The sequence below is a fragment of the Atractosteus spatula genome, chromosome 20, assembly GCF_055471065.1.
Source record: "Atractosteus spatula isolate fAtrSpa1 chromosome 20, fAtrSpa1.hap1, whole genome shotgun sequence".
In the NCBI taxonomy this organism is placed as follows: domain Eukaryota; kingdom Metazoa; phylum Chordata; class Actinopteri; order Semionotiformes; family Lepisosteidae; genus Atractosteus; species Atractosteus spatula.
The window spans coordinates 13,281,446-13,297,506 of NC_142725.1; the positions used below are offsets into that span (position 1 = coordinate 13,281,446).

At 38.2% G+C, this 16,061-nt stretch overlaps 2 protein-coding genes across 5 annotated transcripts; both read right to left on the reverse strand.

Moving 5' to 3' along the window:
- On the reverse strand, positions 1-4,224 carry LOC148817577 (taste receptor type 1 member 1-like). Its single transcript, XM_088937985.1, has 5 exons — positions 3,961-4,224; positions 3,026-3,778; positions 2,509-2,718; positions 1,459-1,579; positions 1-932 (listed from the first exon to the last, which is right to left on the reverse strand). Exons 1-5 carry the CDS (start codon positions 4,222-4,224, stop codon positions 1-3), a joined length of 2,280 nt encoding a protein of 759 aa, XP_088794111.1.
- Positions 4,225-5,605: 1,381 nt separating this feature from the next.
- rer1 (retention in endoplasmic reticulum sorting receptor 1) lies at positions 5,606-15,974 on the reverse strand. Of its 4 annotated transcripts, XM_088937991.1 has the most exons (8): positions 15,904-15,974; positions 14,239-14,324; positions 12,331-12,435; positions 11,402-11,501; positions 10,311-10,389; positions 8,462-8,597; positions 8,192-8,246; positions 5,606-6,830 (listed from the first exon to the last, which is right to left on the reverse strand). In XM_088937991.1, exons 2-8 carry the CDS (start codon positions 14,317-14,319, stop codon positions 6,820-6,822), a joined length of 567 nt encoding a protein of 188 aa, XP_088794117.1. In that variant the 5' UTR covers positions 14,320-14,324; positions 15,904-15,974; the 3' UTR covers positions 5,606-6,819. The 4 variants fall into 4 exon arrangements, with proteins under 4 accessions (XP_088794117.1, XP_088794113.1, XP_088794114.1 ...); XM_088937987.1 differs by having other exon boundaries at positions 5,606-8,246; positions 15,904-15,970; XM_088937988.1 differs by lacking the exon at positions 15,904-15,974 and adding an exon at positions 15,752-15,893 and having other exon boundaries at positions 5,606-8,246.
- Positions 15,975-16,061: the final 87 nt, after the last annotated feature.

Genomic DNA, 16,061 nt, shown 5'->3' on the forward strand with positions numbered 1-16,061 from the left:
TTATTTAGTACTAATTGTTTTGGTGTAATTCTGAATACAGCTTTGAAAGTGTGCAGGTGTGTTTTGGTCTGGTTTAAAAAGGATAATGCAACACTTAGGAACAAAGTAACACAAAAGTATCCCATATAAAGTGGACAGCACTGAACCAGCATTGATAACTTCAAGATATTTCCCTTGGTACACCATGCGAGATGTGAAGTAGGAAATCCATGAAATGAACAACACGAGCAAGCTAATTGTTATAGACTTCGCCTCGTTGTAGTTTTTAGGCAGGTCAGTGCCCATGTAGGAGAAACCGAAGCACAGTATGCTGAGAAAGGCAGTGAAAGATGTCACTGTGAATAAACCGTAGAGGTTCCCCAAGCTACATTGAAAAATTATCTGGTCTTTATAGGCTACTGTGTTATTGAAAGGCTGGGGTCCCTCCACACCAATCCAGATGGCACACAAGATGATCTGAATGGCCACACAAGCCATAATAGTGAGCCACTGGCCATTATGCTTGACCCAGAAATCATAAGCTTTGGGCAGCTTGACTGCCATTTTGAAGATGAAAACGATCTGGAAGGAGCGCACTGTGAGACAGGAGAGGCAGGCGGTGTAGAACACAGCGAACACAGGAAACCTCAGTATGCAGGTCCACCCATGAGGTACCCCATGAAAAGAGAAGATCGTTGTGCACGACACTATCAAGCAGCCCAACATGAAGAAGCACATCTTTCCCCCTGCGGACTTCACAACGGGGGTGTTACGATTCCAAAAAAAGACAGCTCCCACAGCTATCGACAGAGAAATTAGGATGGTTGCAGACAAAAATAATCCAATGGAGACGAGGTCTGTGTAATGAAGGTATTCTTGGGAGCGCTTAGCACAGGAACTTCCATTTTCTGACCACTCATCAGTTTCACACTTCACACACTTGTAGGGATCAGCTATTAAATACAAAAACAATAAAAAGTGAATCTCCTTTGTATTAAAGGCTAGTTTCAACAGGGACAGTGAGAATTGGAGCTCACACTTAATATAAGAACCTAGTCACTACTACACTCCTTTAAAAAAAGCGCAAGCGATTGGTAAGCCAGTCAGATTTTCACTGGTCTAGACACTGTTGCTTTGAAAACTTTGAAAACTTCAGCTTGCTCAAAATATAAAAGCCACGAAGTGGGAAGATTTTTATTTAAAAGTAGAGTATTATTTTTAATGAACTGTTATTAATTTCCAATTATTACATCATTAATTAGTATATTAATTGATTATTGCTTTATTTTATTGAAAGCATCTTATATAGGTTACAATTACCTAACGATTGCTTACACTTTTCTGGCAGCAATCTGGATAGCTGGTTTTACCCAATCTTAAGGGTACAGAAGTAGTGTCTCCATCTGGGATTCAAACTCACAGCTCTGATGGTGCCAATGGTGCTACACCACATGTTCTCCAAAGCAGAAAACAGGGTACCTGTGTGATTGACATAGGTTCCATTTAAGCAGGGCTCACAATCATAGCAGCAGCTGTGAGCTCCAGTTGGTGTCCTCCTGTAACCTGCTTCGCATTCTGCGCTGCACGTCAGGACAGGCACCTGCACAAGACAGAGGTGAATCACAATGAAGTTCAAAATAAAAAAAAATTACAGGAAAATTAGAATTAGAATTTATCATCTGAAGAAAAAGTCTAAACCAACAAGCAGATTTGTTACAAGCAGCATTTAAAACTGGTAATTAAGGGTCCAGTTCGGATGAAATACTGGAGGCACTCCAGGAGGAGCACAGAGAACCACTGGTTTTGAGTATTTACTGTAAATCTCACAGGTATCATCAATGTAATAAGAAGGTTGAAATTCTAATACTACCGCTTCTATAAAAACTATGATTCCTGCCTGATTAACATCTCAAATTCCCGACTGAGCCCGATAAAGATGTAGCTTTTTAACGTGTGTAATGTTGACGTTTGTCGCCTCCTGTTGGATATTACTATGAGCAGCGTCTGAAAAAATATGTATAAACACTGAACTTTTAAACACACCCACATGAATAATATAATAATCAGACGAAGAAATACAGTAATACTGCAGTACTCGTGCAATCTTTTGGACATCTTCCAAGAGCTGTTTTCTGAAGGATCAGTTAATACCTATGGCAACAAGGAGACGGGCGTGTCGTACAAAAACTCTGTCATGTCCTATACCAAATTGAAAAAGTACAAATTAATCAGAAGTCCATGATTGTTACAGACGGCACAACCAATTCAAACATATTCTATCTTTTCAAGTAATAACCTCTCGGTTGCAATGTTACTGCTGCACCGCTTTACTGAAGATTTTTATTATCAATGGTAGGCGCAAAACCGTCAAAAATACTTTATAATACTTTATAATAAAATATAAACTTTCTCTTGCATTTACAGGATAAACAACATTATTAACTCACTCAAAGGAAGCAGGTTGATAATTATAAGAAGTGCATGTCAACCCTGAAGTGTTTAAATATTGCTGCACCGATAAGTCGTTACCGTTCCATTGGAGAACCAGCGAATAAGACTCGCGTTAAGAATGAATACAGGCTCTGGATCTGAAGTATAGGAACCGATCTTCTTATAAAACCGCGGTGAAGTTCTGTCCCAAACCACGAAATCGTAAGAGGGAATCGGATCTCCGTTTACATCAAACTTTATGGTGCGTCCGTACAGGGTGAAGTTCACCGTCTTCAGCTTCTTAAGAACCTAAAATCAGAAAGAAAAAAAAAGACGCTGTAATCTTGTGCAGTAATGGAAAGTGAATTCAGTTAGAGTATGTTTAAAGCGGTAAAAGAAATGAAATCAAATCAGTGACAAAAATACCGGTATGTGAGAATTCAGCATATATGCATTTTGATTTTTTTAAAACTTTATTTAAAATGTTCACACGTCCTTCTAAATAATTGATCATCCTAATACGATAAGGTTTGGAATGCAACAATTGACTGTAGCAGCGTAAAATGTGACAATGTCAAAGACCGAAAACACGGTATACAGTACTTGCAGATCTTACCATGTGTGGAAGCACTGGGTCGGACCTGCGGCAATATTTCGCGTCGCAGCCTAGGAGCTGATGAAGCGCATGGGCAGCTAAGTAAACAGAAGAGTAAACGCGAAGACGATATGAGGGGTCTGTACTGAGCAGGTTTTCTAGAGTCACGTTTGCACACGCAGGGCAATCCTGATTGCACGTTTCCTCCACAGCCGAGCGAGAGGAGTCTGTGCAGGTCTCGCCGTCGCGGTGAGCGAGGGTTTTGCGGACAAACTCTTCAAACCCCTCTAAAGGCGCCAGACCCCCAGTAGTTATCCCTATAACCGTGCCGATGGTGTCAATCCCAGGCATTCTGGCCAGTTCTTCGTTCATGGACCAGGCTTCGCTTGCAATCCACACTTTGTCTCGCACGTTGTTCGCCACGGCGGCTTTGATGAAGGGGATGGCGTAACTCCGTGTGGAAAACACGACCACGACGCTCACGTTGACCGTGGCTATGCTGTCAAACAGGGCACCAATTTTAGAAGTGTCTTGAGGTAGAGTTGTTTGGTACGGAACACAGATGCCGACCAAGCGAGCCTCCTTATCAAATTCCCGAAGGGCGTCGTTGCTGTAATCGTCGCCACTACCAACAAAGGCAACCCAATTCCAGTTAAACCTCCTAAGGAGCTGTACTATAACCCGCACTTGATTTTTATCGCTTGGAATCGTTCGCAGAAACGAAGGATTGATAATTTTGTCGCTCAAACGCAAACTTGAAGCTCCGGGGCTTATCTGCAAACACAAATGAAGACAGATTTACAGTATGCGCCTCGATCCCTGCTTTCACATGAAGGTCATAATACAGAATGTTGTGAGAAAAACAAGGCTCGTAAATGAGGAACTACAGTACCACTAAAAATGGGAAACAGAATAAGACCGACAACGCATTAATTACAGAATGATGCAAAAGTTACCATTGGAATACCGTAAGAACCGAAGAGCGGGGCAATTACTAGGCTCTCTGTGGTACCGAAAGGTCCAATCACTGTCAGAACTTTTGGCAGATACTCTGTTATGCGGTCCACAACGGGAATAACTCTGGTCAGCTTCTTCGAAAGGAAGTCTAAAGCCGCTTGGAGGTTATGGGAATCGGAACAGTAGTCGAAGATCTCGTAGCCGAGCGACACGTTGGGCAGTAGAGATGTGGAGTTATTGATCTCCTCCACCGCAAACCTCATCACCTGGAGCTGCTGATAATATCCAGGTAAAAACGGGCACCTGGCAGGGAGAATAGTGTAACGGGTGAGCTGCATACTGAAATCTATGAAATTGGACAAACTGTTTAGATGACGATCATTGAAGCAAACCGCCCCAAACACACGCTTTTTGATTATAGTCGACAGAATGGTAGAACGACATAGTAGTTCGGCGACGTGATTTCAATCTAAGTTTATTAGCTACAAAACACCTAGCTTCAGTGCTAGCCTGAGGGGAAAAAAATAACAAGCGACTCATAAATGTACACCATAACGAGAAATTACGGAGACGAAGACAAAGCCAATGCGTTAATGTATAATGTATTAAGAAAAATTGCTCCTATATTCTAAAATGGTTTTACGGTAAACTGTACTTACACGTCGCAGTCGAGAACTGCAGGTATTCTATAGAGAAACTTATACTCCTTAGCACTGTGAAGTCGGAATAACCCTCCCAATATATAATCGCCGGGCAAGCTAAAGTCTTTCCTTTTGCAGGGATTTGATGTATTAATCCAGCGACAATAAAGAAGAGCAAAGATTAAGAACTGAAAACCGCGCATTGTCGCCCGCTGTCGTAAGCGTGTTTTTTCATTTAATCTTTGGTATCAATGAATTTACTCACGGTGCATCATCTGAATTTACCTATGATGACGTTACAGATTTGCATAAACGTTTTGTACTTGATCATATTCTGATTGATTTGCAGATCCATTTACATCTTCTTTCTTCCACTACCTATTTCATGTTAAGATAAAAATGATACCAACCGCGTTAGGACTGGGTGTTGTTAATCGTCCATGTAGAGAGAACTTCAACACAGGTGTCACACCTCTTGCAAATAAAAAATGCAAATCTAGTTTATTTTCTTTTTAGTAATCAGAATCAGAGTCATACTGGGCTGGATATGGCCCATTTGCTAGATCTACTAGGTAAAACATACTAAGTTAACATTTAGAACACTCTAACAAGTAGTCTTCCTATTATTAGTATTTGCCTCAATTTTTAAAGAAACAAAGGGCCAGATTTTAATCAACTGACAAATATGTTAATTCTAAAATGTTATGATTACATTTTCTATACAATTTTTGCAGGTCATTATGAAAACGATATAAAACTGTTGAATGAAAAAAAAAAAGAAAGAATGAAATCTCTAGTGGTGGTTCGGATTTTGGGCACTTTGTTGCTATAGGCATAAAGATAGAAGAGACATTGCCAACTCCGAAAATGAATCATGAAAAGAACAAAACACACACCTTGCATTCACATCCATGTCCACCATAAAGAATAATTTAAAGCCACTGCAATTTACCATTATCAGTAGTCAGGTTTACCCAATTAAGAGTACTTTTACACATCTCTAGTAGCCAAGAAAAAAAGCTTTATTTGCAAAAGTCTTTGAATTAAATATCAGAACAGATTGTGGCAAAATACTGTATAGTATTTCAGATGTGAGTCAAGTAACTGCATTCTCAAGCTTCATATTCCTTGAAAATGAAGTCATTTTGACTCACTATCATTGTATAACCCTTTCCAAAATCTCCCATTACCCCATCATTTTACCCAAGCTACAACACATTTACAGAAACATATGAACTATCCTTCTATCATTTAACAGAAGAGCACCATCTATTTGCTATGAAATGTCTTTCTATACAATCTGAGAAGTAAAAAAACCCTAAGGTATGTTTTACTCTCCAAGCAGCCTTAGAAAAATATAATAAAACAGATACAGTAAATGAATGCAGTTGTAACATATGAAGTAGCTCTTGTTCTTAAAATACACTTACAGGAAGCTACATAAAAACCTTAGAGTAAACACTCATAGATCAGAATCAATCCATAAAGTTTCCTCTTGCATATTAAAAACAAAAACTTCATACAGAGAAAAACAGTCTATTTTTCACCTGTCATACCTAAATTGTTTTACTACACTACAGATACACAGCTGTTTTAAGGCTGCTATTACCATCTGATTGAACTCCTCATTTGATTAGAAAAGCAACAATTTGATGTGCAAATTAAGGAAAATTTCATTTCAATAAAAAGATTGGTAAATAAGGCTTCTAAACACCACAAAGAAAAGGGACACTGTCTCTTTAATAGCATTTGGAGTGAAAAAAATTACACTTAATAAAGTTATTAAAATCAGGTTGTCTTTTTTAATCTTGCAGAACATGAAAAACCAATAATACATGCAATTTCCTTGAAGAAATGGATTTATAAAGCTGAAGTCCAATTTCTATTATTTTCATTTCTAGAATGTTTAAATGACAATGATAAATTAAACACTTGGAAAACAGCATATTTTTAAAGAAAATTGTGTTCAAAATAATCTCAAACTATTTAACCTTTAAAATATATAAACCCTCAACACAACCCTCCAAAAACATGATGCACTTTTAGAGGAAAAAGATAGTTTTGATCCTTCACTACAGTGGCGATCCAGACACTTTTTCTCCCAGGTTTTCCAAAATAACCCCATGATGTCACATTTATCACAAAATACTTCAGGCACGCTAGCAAAATGCAAAAACATTAACCCCCTCTCCATGAATTTGCAAGACCAAATTTTTCTTATTGTTGTTCTGAAAAGAAAAAGAGAGAAAAATGGAATGATATAGTTCTATAACAGCATTACAAACTCCTAAAGAAACTAATGTACCAGGTAGACGTTTCTGTATGCACTGTGCTGTAATTCAGTAGAATGATCCACTGGACAAGTCTTAGCATACATTTAGTCTTATTGCTCCTCTTGTTCAATAACACTTTAAAATGATATTAAAAATAATTTTTGCTAACATCAAATATGGTAATGAACCTTTAGGCTAGATTTTCTAGAGCAGGTCAAATTCTGCACATAACTACTTTTGAATGGAGATTACAGGCTATGCAGTCAAAATAGTTTTAATGTTTAAACAGGGTCTGGTCAGCAGAAACGGCAAGTTTTGCGAGGTCACAATCAGTGTTAATGGTCATTTGAGGATTCCTACCAGTGACATTCATTTGACCTGGCCTTTCATCAGAAGCCTCTCCCTGGAATGCAGGTTAAATCCTACAGCCTGGAGATCACAGGTTCAAATCAAGGCTTTGCCACTTGCCAAACACAGATGGGGAATACTGGCCAAGCACCACAGTGATTTGTGGAGGTAGGTACAGCACTGTGGTTCAGGACTTGACTGAACAAAAACAACTCATGTGGGTGCCCGGGCCTGTAAGGTGATCTGCGTTTGTCTTCTGGTTGGCACTTCAGCTCTGTCCTTTCCATTCTGCCTCTACTAAAATCAGCTGTCTGACAGCACAAGCAAAGGGGGCATGAGCTTGTGTTTAGTTCTCCAGGTCTTTGAGGACGTTTTCTGATAGGTAACAGTATAAAACAAGAAGCCAAAACTGGCAACCATCAGTAATTATTATAATTCTTAATAAAATGTTATAACTAAAGGAATGATATTCTTGAGTAACTTCCAATTCAGTGGACAGTCAAATGTGACACTACTGTATGTAACATGGCAATGAATACCATGCCATCTTATTTAAACTTTCCCTGAAGGTAGCTGGAAGATTACCATCGTCAGTGGCATAGTGCTGAGCAGAGCAGGAGTGGGGTTCTTAATGATCACTTAATCCGATTTCCACTGTAAAGTTAATTCCACAATTCACTCAAAGCACTATAGCGCAACCCAAGGGGTTACAGGGCAATGAAACCACTGGAAAACAAGCTTCGGCAATGTCTACTTAAACTCGTAAGCAAGAACTATTCAGCACAATCGTATGGAGTTGATCGTCCTGACTACCTAACACCATCACAATGGATCAAAACTCTTTTTCTGTTAGTAAACCCTCCCACACTCCCTCTCCCCTCCCCAACCCTCCCCAAAACTCAAGATTTTTTTTTCCAGGTGGAGAATATTTTTCTAACTAGCAAAAGTTTTCCCTGTGTCTTCCTTGCCTCTGTATGTCCTCTTCCCGTGTGTAAATGGTAGATATCTGTACTTGACCATGTGCTGTGAAGGAAAAACAAAGGGAAAATAAGACAATATTTTTTAAAATGGCAAGTCATCATCATAAAGCTCTGGTAACAGCTCGACACTTTCTAAAATGTCATACTCAACACTACTAATAAAAAAGGGAGTCACATAAAAACAAAGTTATTCATTTACATATAGTAGCTGTTAAAATCTTTTACAGTCTGATTGACTACAAACATAAAAGACCATACCTTTATCTGCCTCTTCATGGTAATACAGAAGAGCATGATGAAGTACATGACCAGTATGGGCCAGAATACTGGCACATTGAAGGCTTCAAAGAATGTGCAAATCATTGCAATGACAACGCCTTTAGTTGCTGAATGCCTGAAGTAAGAGGAATATTAAAAAAAGCGCCATTAATACTTAATGCACATTTCGGCAGACAAATACTGACTCTTCCATCTATTAATTAGATTTAAAATACTTCTGAACTGTTTACTATATTACTATTTACTATCACATACACTAACAAACACATTTGTAAATACACTGGTTTCACAGAGTGCTTGCAAATTAAAACTTTAGCTTTGCTGGTGCTCTAAGCATGTATCAATGAATGGTAAAAGAAAAAAAACTTAACCTTTTTCACTACTCAATGACTGAATATGAGGGAATAAAGGTAAACAAAATTCCCAAAAAGTACAAAAATTCAGGGGTCTGTCAAATACACCAGTTTCCAAACAGTTTGCTTTACTAGACCCGAGTTTAATGTTTGCATTGGGGAAGATTCTGCCATAAGATTAAAATATATATACTTATTATCCACAATTTGTGGAGGTAAATCTGTGCATAAAGTACCTTATTGATAATACATTCTTAATAAAAATTAGATGTCAAATTAATGTGCTATTATATAAAAAAAGATAACTAACCAACTATTGGAAGCATAAAACATTAATCATGTTCATACATATTTCCTGATTTTGGAATGGATGTGGTGTACTTTAAAGCTCTCCAAGTTTGTAATGTTGCACATCTGAAAAAGTTCAATGTATGCCTTCCCCATCACTGCACTGAACACAGCACTCAATGTCATAACACTGATTAAGAAATACAATACACAAAGTCCATCTCACTAACTGTGTAGTCACAGCAAAACTGACTTAACTTTGTTTAGTCTCATCCTTTCACGTAACTTTCCTTTTTAATCAAAGCTCCCTTTTCAGACCTGGAATAACATCGTCTTTGATGTTGCACTAGAATATTTTTTTTTAACCTTCGAGAAATTTCCTTATTCTCATCTATCTTTCTGCTGAGGTTTTTTACCACATTATGCAACATTAAAAGCGATTGTACTTTGACATTGCACTGATGTTCCCAGCACTTGGCTGTTATAATTTATGCAAATCTATGCATGACGATGCATTTAACTTGAGTTTTAAAACACTTGAGCAGTATGGTTTGTAGGAGATTGTTCTGCACAGTTCAAGACAAACTTGTGGGAGCTGTTGGGAACTGCTCACACTCTTGTGCCTCAGTTTAGGTGCGTGTTTTAACTAACATTTAATTTCAGATTGGTTGCACATTTGTTACTGGTGCCTGCATTACACTCTAGCTCTGATTCAACACTAAAGGGTTTTCAAGTGTCCAATAACCGGATTTGTAATACAAAGCTTGGAAATTTTAACACAAAGATCATAATAGTAATTAATGGAAAAAGGGGGAAATTCTTCCACAATTTAATATTTCCTTTTTAAGTTTTATACAAATTGCAAGGAATATTAGAGCAGAAGTCAGCTATGCCACTTCATACAACAAAGCGTTCATCATAATCAAATACTGTTTTCTTTGGTTAAAATTAAAATGATGTCTTGATTAACTGGTAATTCTTTTATTAATGAAATACCTCTAATGTAACACTGGGAGGAGACAGACATATGTTGGGTAAGACAAAAACAAAAGGAAACAAGTTCAGTTCGTCTATTTTTTTAATATTTTGGTTAATCAGAGGGAACTCCCTCAGTATTGAAATTGAAAAAAAAATGGATAGCTCAGCGCAGTGCAGAGAGCACAGAAAGGTTATTAAGTAGTTCTTACCAAAATTTGAACTCTGGTAGCCTTCTAATGAAAGGCCGGAATTCCTCATTCTGCTTTGTAGGTAACGAAGGGCCATCATCTAGACAAAAAAGAGATGCACTGAGAGTGAAAGGCTTAACATACAACAAACTGAACTAACAATAAATTCCACTTCTACTTCTTCAAAAGCCTGAAAACATTCTAGACTTCTCCTCAGTATTGCACCTTCATGAACAAAATACCTACTCTATAATTACAGATCATAATGGAAAAGAGTGTGACTGGTGTGATACTCTCTTAAGAAACTTGCATATTCTCTTAGCTTCACTGACTAAACAGGCTTCAATGACTCACTTCCAACGGCAGTAAATACTTATGCTTATTCCACCTATCCATTTCCAGTTAGCTTGGGCAGATTGCTCAATTTATGTATAAAGATGGCTGCCTGAATTCCTACTGCATTTTTGCTCGATAAAACTAACACAGAAAGAAGATATTTGGCTTGTTTTTCCTGCAGTAAACATCAATTACTCCAATTCAGTATCTCCTGCATTTGTATATTACAGGCACTACACAAAAAAGACAAATATTTTGCTTTTAATAAATGAATATTAACACTAACAGAATTAATATAGGATTATGACCCATTTTCTTTATTGTGTGAAAGAAAATTTTGAATACAGCTAAACATTGTATCATTTTTTTCTATATTCTGCATATTACAAATAATATGCTAAATAATTCCGTTCACATTCCAAACAGTGCCCAACAGATCTCCTGCGTGGCACTTGGTTCCATAAACCAGTGAGTGCTTTTAGTTTCTCACTATCCCAAAGTAAGCATTTTATTTTTCATTTTTTGCATCTAGCTTCTAAGGAACTCCATAATTAACGTTCTGAACATTATTTCCAGAACTTGAATTAAATACCAACGTGCTAATTAAGCCATTTTTCATATTTGTTTTGTACAGTCAGACAAAGCTTTTTTTTCCCTTTTTGCAGGAGCTTTTTTAGGTGCTGGTTCAGACCACAATCTATTCTAAACATCGGCTGTATTTGAAAAATAGTGCACTGTAATCCTTTCTTACACTATGCCAAATCTGCCTAATTTACCTGCATCATCCATTAATGATGGATCCACTTTTGGTGACAGAAATGCAATGAAGAGGTTCAGATGGTAAATTCCCAGAGCGTACGTAACAATGTACCATCCCTGCAAAAATCAGAAGCCAAAGCTTAATCCTGTGTCTCAATAGCAACTGAAGCATTTCAACAACTATAAACCTAAGCTACATTTATATATACAAAAAGGAACATAAACATACTCTATGTATATGCATTTTGTTATTTATGGATAAACATTATTTAATTGCTATAACAGCAGCAGTGCCACTTTGTAGCCCTTTTTAAGATCTCAGAAGCCAAGGCAGGATGCTGGTCAGCACTGGGATAAGTGACCCCAAAGTAAACCAGGTTGCTATTTCTCTCTGGACCTGAATTTCCATCTAATAGACCAGTATGGTCACAGAGGATACTGGACAGTAAGATAAGATCCATTAGAACGGTCTCACCTACTTGGTTATTAAAAATCACTTTGCAAGGTTTATAACAATTTTAAATTACATTTTTACCTGTATGAAATTTCCCTGCCATGTATCACTCACCCTGTTCACCAGGGTGCTACGCATCAGTGGTAAATAAAATGTGTCACCTCTTATACGTTAAGGGCTTTAGCTTTAAATTGAAAGCAGAGACATTAACAGCTAATTCAAAATGTACGTGCTTAATTTTAATTACTTTAGTTTATAAAATGTTTCTTTATACAAAATAAAATTATCTCAAAAATGTTCATCTAAGTCCAGATAAACCAAAATAAAATGAAACGTGACTGAAAAATATGTACTGTATATGTCAAATTCCAATGAAACTCACTTGTTTGTACCAAAAACACTTTTATTTTGACAATGGCAAAACAGCTACACCACTGTGAGTCTAACACGTAGATGCCTTTACACTACACGCACAGGAGAAAGTTATCTTACCTGTAATATATACACTCTAATCATATAGATGATGGTTAGAATTAGAGTGACAATCCATCGTACTGCTGCAAATGGTGTAGACTTATCTAACCATGACTGATAAATCTAAAAAAAGAAGCACTGACAGTTAGCACACACATATTGATCGCTTTTATAACCATGACTATAAACTAAGAAATCTAATACAACCAAAGTATTTCCTCCATTTTCATCAAGTTTTTCCTAACAAATTCTATATGATGCAGGTGGCACAGTGGTTAGCATTGCTGCCCTGCAGCTCTGGGGCCCTGGGGTGCTATCTGCATGGACATGGAAATTTCCCTGTGTTCATGTAGGTTTCCTCCCACAGTCCAGAGACACACTGGTGGGTTATCTGGCTTCTGGGAAAACTGGCCCTGGTGTGAGTGTGAGAGTGTGAGAGTGTGAGAGTGTCTGTGTGTACCTTGCAATAGACAAGCTCATGGAGTATCCTGCTTTGCACCCAATGATGCCCAGGATAGGCTCCGGACCAGCGTGACACTGACCTGGATAAGCAATCACTAAAGTGATGATGATGTAATTATATAAAAGAAATTGGAAAAGTCCTTTTTTATGGGAATATATAAAATATTTCTTATAGAATATTGTGTCAAAAAACATTAAGTATCAGTAAAGACTGAAGAATGAAGTAGGTACTCACTTGTAGGTTGCTTAATCATGTAAGTAAGCACAGTAACTCATTCTGAATTTCTGAAAGTAAAATTCTAACAGTTGAATCCTTACTTGAAATGGATATCCAGTCAATGAAGTTTCACATCAGCATGTGAGAATTATCAAGCACACATCAAGCACTTTCTCAAAATCATCTGATCACAAGCAGAGATTTCAGACAAAGAGAATATGCAGGTTTAAGAATGGCTATTAAATTATTTGCTTTTGTTTGGAAATTTGGAGGTATGTTTGATGCTCCGAGTGAATAAAATTACATTTTTTGTCATTTCAATTATGTGAAAGAACACCTCCCAAAGCAAAAAAGGAGAAAGGTCTCACCAGACCCAAGATTAACTTTAATTTAAAAAAAAACTCCAGGCTGTTACAAAGTGGACGCAAACCAATCTATAGCCAGTTAACTTCCTTTAAATTCAAAAACATATTAAAGGTGATGAAGTGAATGCAAACATATTTTAAAGGAGTCTGGCAGAGGATCTTATAGCTTGTCTGGCCAAAATGCTTCTGAAGTCACTCTACTGTGAGCTCAGATAAAGACTGTGACGGCAAAAATAAAGTCAAAATTCTCCTTCCTGAGTTCTAGCCAGAGTGGGAAAAGCTTGAAAATCAGTTTGGAAACTTCTTTTTACCAAAATATAAAAGTCTGTATATACTGGCGATTATAAGAGAATTTTGTAAAGACAATGCAAACCTTCCTGTTTCCCCTACGCCTTTTAAAACAGATCCCCCACCATATCAGCAGGTGAATGTGAGCATGTTTCCAGCTGCCTCACTGGCATTTTCACTTCAAGAAAACAATGCTGGCTGCCAGCTGTGCATTCAGCCTTGCATTTCCAAAGTCCAAGGGCCATCGCTCCAAGCTTGAGCCCTTGGATTTCATGACATTTCCGACAGGTGAAAAATAAATGTTCCTTTAAGTCATCAATAAGATTATCGCCGTTGGTACCACTAAGATCTACCCCACCAGCCCCTGTAGAAATTATTCTGATGGTATTATCTGGAAAGCGTTTTTATCACTTACAGTAGTTATTTATTATTTCATCACAATGTTTTTATTTGTTACGATACAGGTACCCCACCACCACACACTTAAATCAATTATGTTCTATCAAAGGGCTTGAGTACTGGCCAGTAGACAGGACAGAGATCATGGAATAAGAGACCTTATCTTCACTGCAAACGTTCCCAGCACAAGCCTACCTGTCCAAGCCGTGTGAAAAAGCTTCCAATCACAGAAGGTTTCCCATGGATAGATTCTCCAGCACTGTCGCCTTCTGACATTCTGCCTTTGTAAGCAGAAAAGCAACATAAGGACCGTGCAGTCAGGAAGCTGCTGCTCTCATTGGAAAACAAGCAAACTCCACACAACATCTACAGGATGAGAACTACTACTTCTGAAACAAGATTTACCACGTCACGTCACATGCATTCGCTTTACAAAGCCTCGCACTTACAAAAGCTTTCACTTCAATGGGGAAAAAAGTTCGTTCAGATTCGTTTGCAAAAGCAGTATTGGCTTTTCGTTATTTGTGGCTAAATACAACAGAGTTGTTCTAGATCCAACTGCGCCATTGTTATTCCGAACCCGGTTTTATGTTTTGACAATTACATACTCAGAAGGAATGACGATGTGAGCTGCACTACAGAAGAACTATAGACATACAGTATATGTATATAATTTATATATTAAAAAAAAGATCTTCCCAATTTCCAACTTCCTCACTGTACTAGTTCACAGATATCATAAATACACGCCTTAACGGTGACAACAAATACATCCATTTAAACCTTTTGTTCTATCACAAGGTGTGTTTTAAAACAACGCCCTCTGGGTGGTTATTATAAAGGTATTTTCCTCTGTATGCTAAGCAAGGAAGAGGCGTAAGTTTCACATTCGCTTTACCACTGACACACGAACTGCAGCTCAGACTAACATCATAATCTCTTTTTCAACTGAATATAGCAACAACCCAAGGTGTTCAGCGCTGCATCCTGGTACAGTAGGTCACATTTACATTTCCACTGCCCCCAAAAAACACGCATTGTAACCACCCGTGACCGGCAAACACTGCCCTTATATTTGAATTTCTAAGTTCTCAAATACATCCTACTATACTTTTTTCCCCCATTTTCAGCGCAGGGACATCTTGGAGTTTCAAACAGAAGCTACAATTAAGGCATTAATACCGAAACACGGCAGTTCCCGGCGTGTTTAAAACGTACTGTCACTAAGCTCCACTACAGTACGAGTACGTCAATGGAATTCTTCCGTAGGGTAGATAAAGGATTACACGTCAGTCATCAATCTGGACAACACATACAGTTATAACTGGGTAAAAGCAGTGTTGTGTGAAATTAAAAATCTAAAAATGAAAAACTCAATTCCTTATGACGGGTCTTTCTACCTCGATCCGACAAAAACACAACTCCGTCTGGAATTTGTAGTTTGGTTTTCAAACCGCTTCCATCCACCGAAGCAGCCTACGAATAACCTCTTCACTACTTTTCCCATCGTGCATCGGAATAGCGCTCACTGTCAATCTTTATTCGATGCACCGTGGACGTTGTAGTCCACTGCTTCATAAGGCCCGGCCAAAACACCACCGACAACATGAATCGAAAACTACAGCGACCAGAGGGCACTGCGCGAACTGAACAACTCACTTCCGGCTAAGCACAACCCTATGATAGACTAAGAAGCATAGTATCGTACCGATCTGTGATCCAAGAGGGTGAATTTCCACGCAATGTTTCTTTCAATCGTCAGTGCTGAAGCACTGCACATTTCCACATACAGATGTCCAATATTGCCCATTCATTAGCAAATATATGACTTGGTGTCCGAGTGTTCAGCGGGTCCCTTACCTGCTACTGCCGCTGTGTCACTTTCCGCTTGAGCTTGCTCTCGTGCAGCCCCCCAGAATGTGAACACGTCACTGCTTCCGCGAGACCTCTTTCTGGAAATACGACAGGGACGATCAGTCGATCTCAGAGAAAATATGTTCACCGCCCTGTACGTGCCA